At 39.5% G+C, this 14,715-nt stretch overlaps 1 protein-coding gene across 1 annotated transcript in view; it reads right to left on the bottom strand.

The window, feature by feature from the left end:
- Nucleotides 1-352: 352 nt before the first annotated feature.
- The window catches only part of MAEL (maelstrom spermatogenic transposon silencer), a 48,626-nt gene continuing 34,263 nt past the window's right edge, over nucleotides 353-14,715 (bottom strand). Inside the window, exons 9-12 of the mRNA XM_043877380.1 lie at nucleotides 5,545-5,607; nucleotides 4,674-4,806; nucleotides 1,427-1,502; nucleotides 353-891 (exon numbers count right to left, since the gene is read on the bottom strand). Of these exons, the coding sequence (XP_043733315.1) occupies nucleotides 704-891; nucleotides 1,427-1,502; nucleotides 4,674-4,806; nucleotides 5,545-5,607 (460 nt within the window). The 3' untranslated portion in view covers nucleotides 353-703. The remainder of the gene's footprint in view (nucleotides 892-1,426; nucleotides 1,503-4,673; nucleotides 4,807-5,544; nucleotides 5,608-14,715) is intronic.

Below are 14,715 nucleotides of genomic sequence, written 5' to 3'. Positions count from 1 at the left end.
GGCTATATAATAGCCCAAGTAGAGAACATGAGCCAGTTTAAGTCAGTCACAAACAGGCCAAATTCTTGACTCAAAATACATCTGCTTGGAATATGCAGAAAGCTTTGTGGTCAAGTAAACCTGGAATCTGGTCACTGTCCAGCCATATGATTTGGGGAAAATTACATAATCTCCTTCTGGTTTCTCATTCTTCAAATGACTTTTGCTAAAGTCAGCATGTTTAAAAGACTTTAAGTAGAAAAAGTATTTTTGTTAAAGACTAATTTTCTTAGATATTTGCAATGAAAAGAGCTGGTCTCAAGGGTACCATTCCACATTTCATAATGGAAAGAAATACATAAGACTATTTTAAAATCTTTCATAACAGATATTCAATACCTTTATTGTGGAGGAAAAGATACAAAAATATAACATTCCCAAAAGCACAACTCTTAAAATGCTGGTTTTATTACAGGACTCAAAACTTTAATGGCATTCCCATAATACAGTCAGAAAGTAGAACAAGCCCTAAAGAAAAATGCAAAAATGCCGAGATCTTCTCCAACCACAATTATTTTTAATCCATGAAACAGAATTTCCTTACAAATTAGGTAGTTTTTATAGTAATGACATTTATCATTGATGTCATCTGTTCAATATATGACTATAGTCAGAAGGGAAGTTGGGCCTGCTATTTTTCCAGAAATTGAAAAATGTACCATCATTAAGATAAGGAAGAGAAAGATTTGTATCCGTGTTTTGGGGATGTATAAGGCGAGACTGAAGTCTCACAGTTGGAGAATTTATGGATATTGCTGGAGGAATTGGAGATGCTCTCTAGTAAGCGGGTAATCCCTCTTCCCCGAACACTGCTGTTTTGGCCAGAGATTTTCACCCCAGATGGGTAGTCACCTAGGATATTAAAAATACAAGAAAAGAAATGCAGCAATTTTACAGTCTCATTATAAACAGCTTCCTCAATTGATTCATCCTACTGCATGCCTTTCACTTAACCATGATTGAACAGATCATCAAAAGGGGAGATAATTCTTAGAGTAAATGCCTAAAGGCTGAACAAGAATATTCTTTTTAAGTCCTGGAAATGTTAATTGAAGTTCTTCAGGGACCATTTGAAATTTCATGTCACTAGCTTTTTTAAACTTTCTCATTTCCCCAAAGGCACCCTCACATCAAAACTACGAAACAGCAGCGGCTACAAGGGCTTTACTTTAAATGCCCTGAACAAAATTCTGAAGAGTAGGTTAAATTTTATCAAAGTGGTAAAAAGTCACACATATCCAAAAAAAGTGCATTTGACAAGTAAAACTCCCAATTCAAGATTCTCATGTCCTAAAGCCAATTTGGAACATCTGTTTAAGTACCATAGCCTGGAATCTTGGAAAGACCCTAACTTTTTAAGGTGCCTTATTAAACATAAGATACTTACCAGTGGGTGTGTTTGATCTTTGGTCTTGATTAGAAGAGCTGAAATGAGAGAATCCTGGGCTCTCAACCCTTAGCTTCTGTAAGTAAAAAGCAACCGACAAACAAACAAAGAAAAGTGGGAAACGTTTATTTCTTATTATTGGATCATCTACTTCAAATTACTCCTTAAATACAAACTAACACCCACTTTCCAATGTCTGATCAACTTTTGAAGAGTACTGTTGTAAAGGAAAGCAGAAGGAAGTCTTCGAGGGGGAAATTACAGCATAAAAAAGGGTTTTTATTTTTAAATATGAGATCATACAATGTTTCCTAATAAGAATAACTCAGAACAGACAGAAACCCTAGTGATGAAGGATAAAGTATAAAGTCATTAGAGCCATGTCCTTAGGTAGGTAAGAGAATGAGATATATAGAAATAAAAGGATTGGCTTTAGATAGAAACATAGACAATTCATACATTGAAGCAGAGTATACGGTGAATGTAATGGTAGGAATACATGGAAAACCTCTTGATTGCTTCTATTTTCTCAGAGAAGGAGGGGATAAGAGCGTCAGCTAGAACAAGGATGAAGGAAGAGGTGATGGAAGTTTGAAGTGAGAGAAGATGAAAAATAACTGCCTAGGAGAGAGGAAGATTAATCAAACCAGAGAAATGGACAACTGCCACGCACTGCTAAGGGCTCACTTGAAGCTGGAGGTGACAGAGATGAAATACCACCAGTCAGTATGGTAGTTTCTTTTCAAGTGTGTAAGAACAGAGTGGGTAAAAAGCTGATTTAATCAGGATTAGTGCTTATTAACCAAGTATGATGAAGAATGAAAGGCCACTGGAGTTGCCAGTGCGAGTGAGTGGAAATAACAGAGCAAGGAGTCTAAAAAGGGAAGGGAGGAGGTGAAGGGCAAGGTGAGGAGAGAGAAAGACGCAAGGTGCAGCACCGTCCATGTGAATGGCACCCCTAGAGTTGTGCAGTGCAGCGACCCTGTGAAGGAGGGCTTCAGAACAGTGGAGACGTAGAAGGTCTCAGTCAAGATAAAGGAACTGCTGGCACTGAGGTACCAGAGAAAGACAGTGGTAGTCGGAGAGCAAGATGCTTGAAATTGAGACTGCGCGAAGATGCCACTGGGACCTAGAATATGATCATGGGAGTGGATATTTGATGGATGGCAGGAGATAGCACCACTGGAGAAGGGGAAGTCAAGGAAATGAAATATCAGGCAGTTAGAAAGATCTATGGGGAAACTGTAATCAAGAATTCTGATGGCAATACTGTTTTATCTTCTGCCTCAATGTTGCTCTAAGAATGAAGACGTCCAACTCAGGGGCCTAGGGACTCCAAAAAGGGGTTATCAGGTGCTACAGCCTGAATGACATGAGATTCAAAGCCTAGTGATTTTAGAGAGAAGTTAGGAAGTCTGGAGGCCACAAAGTTAAATAAGGACAACTACCTCAAATCTAGGCCCACAATAAATGAGGGGGAAAAAATGTCTCCATTTTAAAGAGCTAACAGGGAAACAGTGTCTTTAGAGGACAGTCAAATTTTAGTTAGAATCAAGGAGGAAAACAGGCCTTCCCCAGCGGAGGCTGACGATACAAGATTTTGTTGATAGCTGAGGTTGAGAAGACACACAGTTGGGGAGGGCTGAATACAGAACTGGCCTAGTAAGATGAGTCTGGGAAATGAGCGAGGATCTAGGTATTTTGAGCTTGCATAGTGATTGATGCTAACAATGAAAGGGGGGATAACGTGACTAAACCTGGTAGTCTCAACACAGACAGCGATGATGGGGCTAAGGCAGGGTTTCTCATCCTGGATACTACTGACATTTTTAGGCTAAGTAATATTTTGTTTAGAAGGTTGTCCTGTCCCTTGTGGCTCAGCCGGCAAAGAATCTTTGCCTGCAACGCAGGAGACCTGGGTTCAATCCCTGGGTTGGGAAGATCCCCTGGAGAAGGGAAAGGCTACCCACTCCAGTATTCTGGCCTGGAGAATCCCATGGACTGTGTAGTCCATGGGTCGCACAGAGTCGGACGTGATGGAGTGACGCTCACTCTCACTTTCTTCCACTGTGCATTATCAGGTGTTTAGCAGGCTTATTGGTACCTACTCACGAGAAGCCAGCAGCGCCCCATTCCCAGCTGTTAACAACCAAACACGTCTCCAAGGGTTGCCAAGTGTCTCCTGCACGGCACAAAAACTGGCCCCCCTAAAGAATCACTGGGCTGGGGTTAACAATACAGAGAGAACAGTCCTGCCCAGGTTTTAAAACTGTCACATGAGTAAGACAGACTTTGGGGGGGGGGGGTTACATTTCTGAGTTTTAACAAGGAGATCTGTGAAACCACCACTGCAGTTAGGAGACAGAACCATCTTATCACCTCAAAAACCTCCCTCACACTATCCCTTCACAGACACACCTCCCCGACTCCCTGGGAACCACTGACATGTCCATCATTATCATTTGTATTTTCAAGAATGTCACATAAATGGAATCATACAGTATATAACTTTTGAGACTGCTGCTTTTGCTATGCATAAGTATTGCCTTTGAGATCGATACTAACAGTTATTTGTGTCAATTATTGATTCCATTTTGGAGTTCCCCTTTCACTATTTTATTATTTTAAAATAATATTTATTATATACTATATTCTATGGCAGAATTCTTAGTACTTTCATATGCTGCTACATTTAACCCTACAACTACTAGCCCTTATTATTATTATTGTTCTACAGATAAGAAATCAGCACAGATAGTTCAAATAACTTGCAGTCACCCAGCCTACATGCAGCAGAACCTGAAGTGAAATTCAGGAATTCAACTAGAGAGCCCATACTCTTAACTGCTATGTTCTCAGTAGTATAGCAAGGTCTACGAGTAAGTAAATAGAGCAAGGAGGAAAGAGAGGTGGTACGGAAATTATATTAGCCTCTAATCAAATCCGGAATCAGGTCTTGTATTTAAAATATCTACTTCAAAAATGTGTATCATATAATTTTTTGAATAAATGTTTGAATGTGTTTTGTATAAAGACTAATGCCAAACGTTCCCCAGAAGGAAAAAATATACCAGGAAAGGAAAGGATCTTATGCAAAATCCAATTGGATTAAAAACTGACATTCCATGAAGGATTAAAAACACGTCTAGGAGAAGAGAGACCCAAGCAGGAACGCTCTTTGTCTGCTGCGGACCAGGGCCGCGCTGAGCAGGGCACGAGAAACCCGCAGCAAGAGTCGGCTCCCCACCTGGTAACGCCCTGCATCCAGCACAACCATCTTGGGGGTCACACTGCTGCTGGCCTCGTAGTCCTGAAGCGGAACATGAGCCCCTGTGAGCTGGATTCCAAAGAGAGTGGCCAGAGAATTACTGATGCAGTACCTGTAAAAAGGAATTCAAAACGTTCATTATCAGCATCTTATCTAATTCATTTAAAAAGCAGTCACATTTTAAAAATTTCTAACAAAGTATGTGAGAGATACTGTAAATCCGGGGAAAAAGAAATTTAGAGATTTGAATAAAAATGGGAATTGGTAGCAGCACATATAAAACTGGATATCAGTGGTAAGCAATACTTTGATTAGCAAATATATCAGCCTCGTTATAAGAGAACAGGAATGAGGGTACAGATCACCAGAATTCTTATGTACTTAAGGCAGGGACAGACATCACGAGGAGGAGGGCTAAAACTTAAACACTTCTTCATTCTCAGACCAACGATCAGCAGCTGTATAAAGTGATCAACAGAGCACCTACAGATCTGAGGCTGCAGGAACTTTCCTGACAAAATGAGGAGAAAAGGGTCTATATTTTTTGAGCACCTTCACGAGGAAGTGCTGTTCTTAACGACAGTAGGGGATTTTGCTTTCCTATAGGAACCCTAGAAGGAAAAATTCAGCTTAAGTGCTTCTGAAGGGTCAGTCAAATTGCTCAGGTGGTAACTACATCCAACAAGTAGTGACAGGGGCAGAATAAGAAAAGTAACATGATTTTAAAAAGTGTTTAAAAGGGAACTATGGAAACAGAGGTGAAGTGATGCATCCTATGTGTCAAAGCAACAAGGAAAGTTGCAAAGAATTCAGTGCAGATTAGAGTATTATGAAGACACTCCTAACTTACGCAATTTTCTTGCAAACAGCTAAAGCACAGAAGAGAGTATCATTTTCTTCATGCCACTTGCACCTGTACAAAAAAAGACTTTAATATCCTGATCTAATGAGTTTTCATGTGCCAAATTTCAAACTTACTTCAGTGTCACTTTTTCTTAAATGATTTCAATTATTACTCAAATACTAAAATTTCTAATTTAACATACAAAATAGATTTTTTTAAAAAACAAGTTTTTTACATTACTTCCTCAGATGTAAATTCATGTTATATTGCAAACAACACACAACTATAAGAGAGAAATTTTACCTTGAAATAAAATGAGAGATCAGGAGACATATTAGTGACTATGGTTAGCATCCACTCATAAAACAAGCATTTACTGAATACAGACTACTTACCAGGCTTGTTCTAGGCATTCAGCATTGAATGAAACACACTTATGCACACAAAACCTACTTTCTAATGGGGAAGTCAGATTAAAGATATTTAGGCATAACATACAGTAAGTTAGATGATAAGTTCTAAGAAGGAAAAAAACAAAAAGGTGATATGAAATGCTACAGAAGGGTGACATTTTAGGTAAGTCAGGCAGGGAAGGTATGAATGAAAAACGGATGTTTAAGTGATGACTTCAGGCAGTGATGTTAAAATGACCAACAACAAACATACAAGAACCACTATAAACCTGCATATATATATATCTTTCCCCTGAGTGCCAAAGTCTATTAAGACTCAGAACAGCACTAGCTGCATAATACTGGGTTGGCCAAAAAGATTGTTTGGGGCTTTCTGAAAGATGAACAAACTGTTTGGCCAATCCAATAGGAGGCTTGCCTGAACTTAGCAAGAATCTTCATTTAAAAATTATAAACATGGCAAACAGTAAGTACCGCATGTCTGTCTACTAACCACTAAAGATAAGAAGGAGAAGGAAACAATCCCATTTACCATTACATCAAAAAGAATAAAAAAAATACCTAAAAATAAACCTACCTAAGGAGGCAAAAGGACTGAAGTTCAAAAACTAGAAGATAACTGATTAAAAAATCTAAAGATGACATCAACAAACAGAAAGATAAACCATGTTATTGGACTGGAAGACTCAATCAAAATACTACTTCAGTTTGCTGACTCAACACAATCCCTGTCAAATTACCAATGGAAGATCAGGAACAAAAGACTTAAAATTTTATGGAAATCCAAAAGACCCCAAACAGCCAAAGCAATCCCGAAAGAAACACAGGGCTGGGGAAAAGACTTCAGACTATACTATAAAGCTACAGTCATCATGAACAGTATGAAAAGGCAAAAAGATATCACACTGAAAGATGAACTCCCCAGCTCGGTAGGTGCCCTATAACTACTGCAGAAGGGTGGAGCAATAGCTCCAGAAGGAGTGAAGAGGCCGAGCCAAAGTGAAAACAATGCCCAGCTGTGGATGTGTCTGGTGGCAAAAGTAAAGTCTGATGCTATAAAGAACAATAATGCATAGGAACCTGAAATGTTAGGTCCATGAATCAAGATTAAATGAATGTGGTCAAACAGAAGATGGCAAAACTGAACACTGACATTTTAGAAAGCAGTAAACTAAAATGGAAGGGAATGCGTGAATTTAATTCAGATGATCATTGTATCTAAAACTGTGGGCAAGAATCCCTTAAAGGAATGGAGTAGCCCTCTTAGTCAACAAAGGACAAAATGCAGTACTTGGGTGTAATTTCAAAAATGACAGAATGATCTCAGCTCATTTCCAAGGCAAACCATTCAATATCACAATAATCCAAGTCAATTACCCAATTAATAATGTTGAAGAAGCTAAAGTTGAACAGTTCAATGGTGACCTACAGAACCTACTGGAACTATCACCAAAGAAAGATGTCCTTTTCATCATAGGGGTCTTAGAATGCAAAAAAAGGAAGTCAAGAGATACCTCGAATTACAAGCAAGTTTGACCTTGGAGTACAAAATAAAGCAGGGTAAAGGCTAACCAAGTTTTACCAAGAGAACACACTGGTTATAGAAAACACTCTTATCCAGCAACACAAGAGGTGATTCCACACATGGACATCACCAGATGGTCAATACTGAAATCAGACTGATTATATTCTTTGTAACCAAAGATGGAGAAGCTCTATACAATCATAAAAACAAGACCTGGAGCTGACTATGGCTCAGCTCATAAGCTCCTTGTAGCAAAATTCAGGGTCAAGTTGCATAAAGTAGGGAAAACCACTAAGACATTCAGGTATGACATAAATCAAATCCCTTATGTTTATACAGTGGAGGTGATTAATAGACTCAGGGGACCAGATCTGGTAGAAGAGTGTCTGAAGAACTACGGATGGAGGTTCATGACATTGTGCAGGAGGTGGTGACCAAAACCATCCCCAAGAAAAAGAAATGCAAAAAGGCAAAATGGTTGTCTGAGGAGGCCTTACAAATAGCTGAGAAAAGAAGAGAAAGGCAAAGGAGAAAGGGAAAGGTATACTTTTCTCTTTGGTATACCTATTCTCTGGAATGCAGAGTTCCAGAGAATAGTAAGGAGATATAAGAAAGCGTTCTTAAGTGAACAATGCAAAGAAATAGAGGAAAATAACAGAATGGGAAAGACTAGAGATCTCTTTAAGCAAAATGGAGACATTTCATGCAAAGGGGAACATTTCATGCAAAGACGGACACAATAAAGGACAAAAACGGCAAGGACCTAACAGAAGCAGAAGAGATTAAGAAGAGGTGGCAAGACTACACAGATCTGTACAAAAAAAGCTCTTAATGACCCAGACAACTATGATGGTGTGATCACTCACCTAGAGCTAGATGTCCTGGACTGTGAAGTCAAGTGGGCCTTAGAAAGCATTACTATGAACAAAGCTAGTGGAGGTGATGCATTTCCAGCTGAGCTATTTCAAATCCTAAAGATGATGCTCTGAAAGTGCTGCACTCATTATGCCAGCAAATTTGGAAAACTCAGCAGTGGCCACGGGACTGGAAAAGGTCAGTTTTCATTCCAATCCCAAAGAAAGGCAATGCCAAAGCAATGTACAATTACTGTATAATTGTACTCATTTTCAAATTACTGTACAATTGTACTCATTTTACATCCCAGCTAGATTATGCTCAAAATCCTTCAAGCTAGACTTCAGGAGTATGTGAACTGAGAACTTCCAGATGTACAAGCTGGATCTGGAAAAGGAAGAGGAACCAGATTTCAAATTGCCAACATGCTCTGGATCATAGAATAAGCAAGGGAATTTCAAAAAAACACCTACTTCTGCTTCACTGACTATGCTAAAGCCTATGACTGTGTGAATCACACAAACTGGAATATTCTTAATGAGATGGGAATCTCAGACCACATTACATGCCTCCTGAGAAGCCTGTACACATGACAAGAAACAAGTTAGACCTGAACATGGAACAACGGACTGGTTCTAAATTAGAAAAGGGCTATGTCAAGACTATTTGTTGTCACCCTGCTGATTTAACTTACAAAGCAGAGTACATCCTGCAAAATGCTGGGCTGGATGAACCGCAACCTGGAATCAAGATTGCTGGGAGAAATATCAACAACCTCAGGTATGCAGATGATATCACTTTAACAGCAGAAAGTGAAGAGGAACTAAAGAGCCTCTTGACGAAGGTGAAAGAGGAGAGTGAAAAAGCTGGCTTAAAACTCAACATGCAAAAACAAAGATCATGGCATCCGGTCCCACCACTTCATGGCAAATAGATGGGGAAACAGTGAAAACAGTGACAGACTTTATTTTCTTGGGCTCCAAATCACTGCAGACAGTGACTGCAGCCACAAAATTAAAAGACGCTTGCTCCCAGGAAGAAGACCTACAACAAACCTAGACAGTGAATTAAAAAGCAGAGATATCACTTTGCTGACAAAGGTCCATATAGTCAAAGCTATGGTTTTTAAAGTGGTCATGTATGGATACGAGAGTTGGACCATAAGGAAGGCTGAGTGCTGAAGAATCGATGCTTTTGAACTGTGGTGCTGGAGAAGACTCTTGAGAGTCCTTTGGACATCAAGGAGATCAAACCAGTCAATCCTAAAGGAAATCAATATGAATATGCTAAAGCTCCAATACTTTAGGCACCTGATGCGAAGAGTCAACTCACTGGAAACACCCTGATGCTGGGGAAGATTGAGGGCAAGAGGAGAAACGGAAACAGAGGATGAGATGGTTGGATGGCATCACTGACTCAATGGACATGAGTCTGAGCAAACTCTGGGAGATGGTGAAGGACAGGGACACCTGGCTAGGATCAATTAATTTACAGCAAAGGAGGCAAAAGAGAACCCCATGAGCAGTATGCCTTGAGAGCCCCATGAACGGTATGAAAAGGCAAAAAGACAGGACAGTGAAAGATGAACTCCCAAGCTCAACAGGTACCCAATATGCTACTGGAGATCAGTGGAGAAATAACTCCAGAAAGAATGAAGAGATGGAGCCAAAGCAAAAACACCACCCAGTTGTGGATGCGACTGGTGATGGACGTAAAGTTTGAAGCTGTAAAGAGCAATGTTACATAGGAACCTAGAATGTTAGGTCCATGAATCAAGACAAATTTGAAGTGGTCAAACAGGAGATGGCAAGAGTGAATATCTATATTTTTGGAATTAATGAATAAAAATGGACTGGAATGGATGAATTTAACTTAGATGACCATTGTTATCTACTGCAGTGGGCAAGAATCCCTTAGAAGAAATGGAGTAGCCATCACAGTCAACAAAAGAGTCTGAAATGCAGTACTTGGATGCAATCTCAAAAACGACATAATGATCTCTGTTCGTTTCCAAGGCAAACCACTCAGTATCACAGTAATCCAAGTCTATGCCCCAACCAGTAATGCTGAAGAAGCTGAAGTTGAATGGTTCTATGAAGACCTACAAGACTCTCTAGAACTAACACCCGAAAAAGGTATCCTTTTCATTATAGGGGACTGGAATGCAAAAATAGGAAGTAAAGAAACACCTGGAGTAACAGGCAAATTTGGACTTGGAGTACAGAATGAAGTAGAGCAAAGGCTAATAGAGTTCTGCCAGGAAAACGCACTGGTCATAGCAAACACCCTCTTCCAACAAAACAGGAGAAGACTCCACACATGGACATCACCAGATGGTCAATACCAAAATCAGATTGATCATATTCTTTGCAGCCAAAGATGGAAACACTCTATTTGGTCAGCAAAAACAACAGCGGGAGCTGATGTGGCTCAGATCATGAACTTGTTACTGCCAAATTCAGACTTATATTAAAGAAAGTAGGGAAACCCACTAGACCATTCAGGTATGACCTACATCAAATCCCTTACAATTATACAGTGGAAGTGACAAACAGATTCAAGGGATTAGATATGATAGAGTACCAGATAAACTATGGATGGAGGTTTGTAACACTGTACAGGAGACAGGGATCAAGACCATCCCCAAGAAATAGAAATGCAAAAAGGCAAAATGGCTGTCTGAGGAGGCCTTACAAATAGCTGTGAAAAGAAGAGAAGCGAAAGGCAAAAGAGAAAAGGAAAGATATTCCCATTTGAATGCAGAGTTCCAAAGAACAGCAAGGAGAGATATGAAGCCTTCCTCAGCCATCAGTGCAAAGAAATATAGGAAAACAAGAGAATGGGAAACACTAGAGATCTCATCAAGAAAATCAGACACACCAAGGGAACATTTCATGCAAAGATGGGCACAATAAAGGAAAGAAATGGTATGGACCTAACAGAAGCAGAAGATATTAAGAAGAGGTGGTAAGTATACACAGAACTATACAAAAAAGATCTTCACAACCCAGATAATCATGATGTTGTGATCACTCACCTAGAGCCAGACATCCTGGAATGTGAAGTCAAGTGGGCTTTAGGAAGCATCACTATGAACAAAGCTAGTAGAGTGATGGAATTCCGGTTGAGCTATTTCAAATCCTGAAAGATGATGCTGTGAAAGTGCTGCACTCATTATGCCAGCAAATTTGGAAAACTCAGCAGTGGCCACAGGACTGGAAGAGGTCAGTTTTCATTCCAATCCCAAAGAAAGGCAATGCCAAAGAATGCTCAAACTACTGCATAATTGCACTCATCTCACATGCCACTAACATAATGCTCAAAATTCTCCAGGCCAGGCTTCAACAGTATGTAAACTATGAAATTCCAGACATTCAAGCTGGATTTAGAAAAGAGGAACCAGAGATCAAATTGCCAACATCCGCTGGACCATTGAAAAAGAAAGGGAGTTCCAGAAAAACATCTATTTCTGCTTTACTGACTAGGCCAAAGCCTTTGACTGTGTGGATCAGGATAAACTGTGGAAAATTCTGAAAGAGATGGGAATACCAGACCACCTGACCTGCCTCCTGAGAAATCTGTATGCAGGTCAAGAAGGAACAGTTAGACCTGGACATGGAACAGACTGGTTCCAAATTGGGAAAGGAGTACGTCAAGGCTGTATACTGTCACTCTGCTTATTTAACTTATATGCAGAGTACATCATGAGAAATGCTGGGCTGGAAGAAGCACAAGCTGGAATCAAGATTGCTGGGAGAAATATCAATAACCTCAGATATGCAGGTGACACCACCCTCATGGCAGAAAGTGAAGAAGAACTGAAGAGTCTCTTGATGAAAGTGAAAGAGGAGAATGAAAAAGTTGGCTTAAAACTCAACTTTCAGAAAACTAAGATCATGGCATCTGGTCCCATCACTTCACGGCAAATAGAAGGGAAAACAGTGGAAACAGTGAAAAGACTTTATTTTGGGGGGCTCCAAAATCACTGCAGATGGTGACTGCAGCCATGGAATTAAGAGACACTTGCTCCTTGGAAGAAAAGTTATGACCAACTTAGACAGCATATTAAAAAGCAGAGACATTATTTTGTCAGCAAAGATCTGTCTAGTCAACACTATGGTTTTTCCAGTATGGATGTGAGAGTTGGACTATAAAGAAAGCTAAGCACCGAAGAATTGATGCTTTTGAACTGTGGTGATGGGAGAAGACTCTTGAGAGTCCCTTAGACTGCAAGGAGATCCAACCAGTCCATCCTAGAGGAGATCAGTCCTGGGTGTTCACTGGAGGGACTGATGCTGAAGCTGAAACTCCAATACTTTGACCACCTGATGCAAAGAGCTGACTCATTTGAAAAGACCCTGATGCTGAGAAAGATTGAGGGCACGAGGAGAAGGGATGACAGAGGATGAGACGGTTGGATGGCATCACCAACTCAGTGTACATAGTTTGAGTAAACTCTGGGAATTGGTGATGGATAGGGAGGCCTAGCCTGCTGCAGTCCATGGGGTCTCAGAGTCGGACACAACTGAGTGACTGAACTGAACTGAATGAGGCAAAACTATATAATGGAGAAAAGATAGTCTCTTCATTGAGAGGTACTGGGAAAACTGGAATGCAGAGGAAATGAAATTAGAACATTCTCTAACATCATACATAAAAATAAACTAAAATGGATTAAAGACCTCAATGTAAGACCAACTATTATAAAACTTAGAGGAAAACACAGGTAGAACAATTCTGACATAAACATCACAGCACTCTGTCTTCTGACCCACCTCATAAAGAAAATAAAAACAAAAATAAACAGCTGGGACCTAATGAAACCTAAAAGTTTTTGTACAGCAAAGAAAGTCATAAACAAGACAAAAAGACAACACCTAGAATGTGAGAAAATATTTGCAAACAAAGCAACCAACAAGGGATTAATCTTCAAAACATACAAACAGCTCTTGCAAGTTCAGTATCAAAACCAAACAATCTAATCAAAAAAATGGGCAGAAGACCTAAACAGAAAGTTCTCCAAAGAAGATATAAAGATGGCCAACAAACACATTAAAAGATGCTCAATATCACTACCTATTGGAGAAATGCAAAGCAAAACTATAAAGAGGTTTCACCTCACACTGGTCAGAACAGCCATCGTCAAAAATTCTACAAACAATAAATGCTGGAGAGGGTGTGGAGAAAAAGGAACCTTCATACACCATTGGTGGGGAATGTAAGTTGGTATAACCACTTTGGAGAAGAGGATGGAGGTTCCTTAAAAACGCTAAAGAGAGACCTATCATATGATCCTACAATCCTGCTCCTGGGCATATTTACAGAGAAAATGATATTTCAGAAAGATACATGCACCCCAATGTCACCGCAGCACTATTTCCAACAGCCAAGATATGGAAGCAACCTAAATGTCCATTAACAGAGGAATGGACAAAGACATGATACATATATACAATGAAATGTTACTCAGCCATAAAGAATGAAATGATGGCATTTGCAGTAACATGGATGGCCTAGATATTATCATATCAAGTGAAGTAAGCCAGACAAAGACAAATATTATATGACATTTGCCCATAAGCATATGTGGAATCTAAAAAATATATTAAAATATACTTATTTATAAAACAGAGACAGACTCACGGGGCTAGAAAATAAACTTGCAATCACCAAAGGGGAAAGGTGAGGGTGGAGGGATAAATTAGAAGGCTAGGATTAACACTGAAACACTATTATGTATCAGGGAGAGAATCAAGGAGGACCTACTGTATAGCACAGGAAATTCTACTCAATACTCTGTAATAATTTGTATGGGAAGCAGAATCTGAAGAAGGATGGATACATGCATCTGCACCACCATGCCATACGCCTGACACTAGCTCAGCGTTGTGAGTGAACTAGACCCCAGTGAGACGCGAACAAAAGAAAACTGAATCTAGTCCTCACAGGTCCACGCGAAACCAAGAAATTTTGCTCTTGTCCAGATCTTAATTCCCAAGAGCACCTACTTAATATACACATTTTCCATTGGAGATCATATTTTAAATGAAAACAATTAAAATATTACAATGTATCCCAGTATTAAAACAAACTACAACAAAAACCCCAGAAAAATCTGACTCCAGGGAAAAATGTCTCCAAATCTCATCATACTGTTAAAAAGGACATTATTTTGATCTGGTTTTATTTATACTTACTGATCTTCCTCCAAATTATCCCAAAATGTGAATGTATTTTCTAGTAAAGGAAGATTCATTCTAAAAACTGTCAGTAATCAGAACTTTGTATACTGTTATGTTAAAATGCATTATGCAACCTCAAATCTAGCTTAAACTTTAATAATTTCCAATGTGCTTCCTTTATGAAATTCCACTCTAAAGTAAT

The sequence above is a fragment of the Cervus elaphus genome, chromosome 20 (assembly GCF_910594005.1).
Source record: "Cervus elaphus chromosome 20, mCerEla1.1, whole genome shotgun sequence".
NCBI classification, from domain to species: domain Eukaryota; kingdom Metazoa; phylum Chordata; class Mammalia; order Artiodactyla; family Cervidae; genus Cervus; species Cervus elaphus.
Note: the sequence above shows the minus strand (reverse complement) of the source record. Positions and strands in the feature narration are given on the sequence as shown.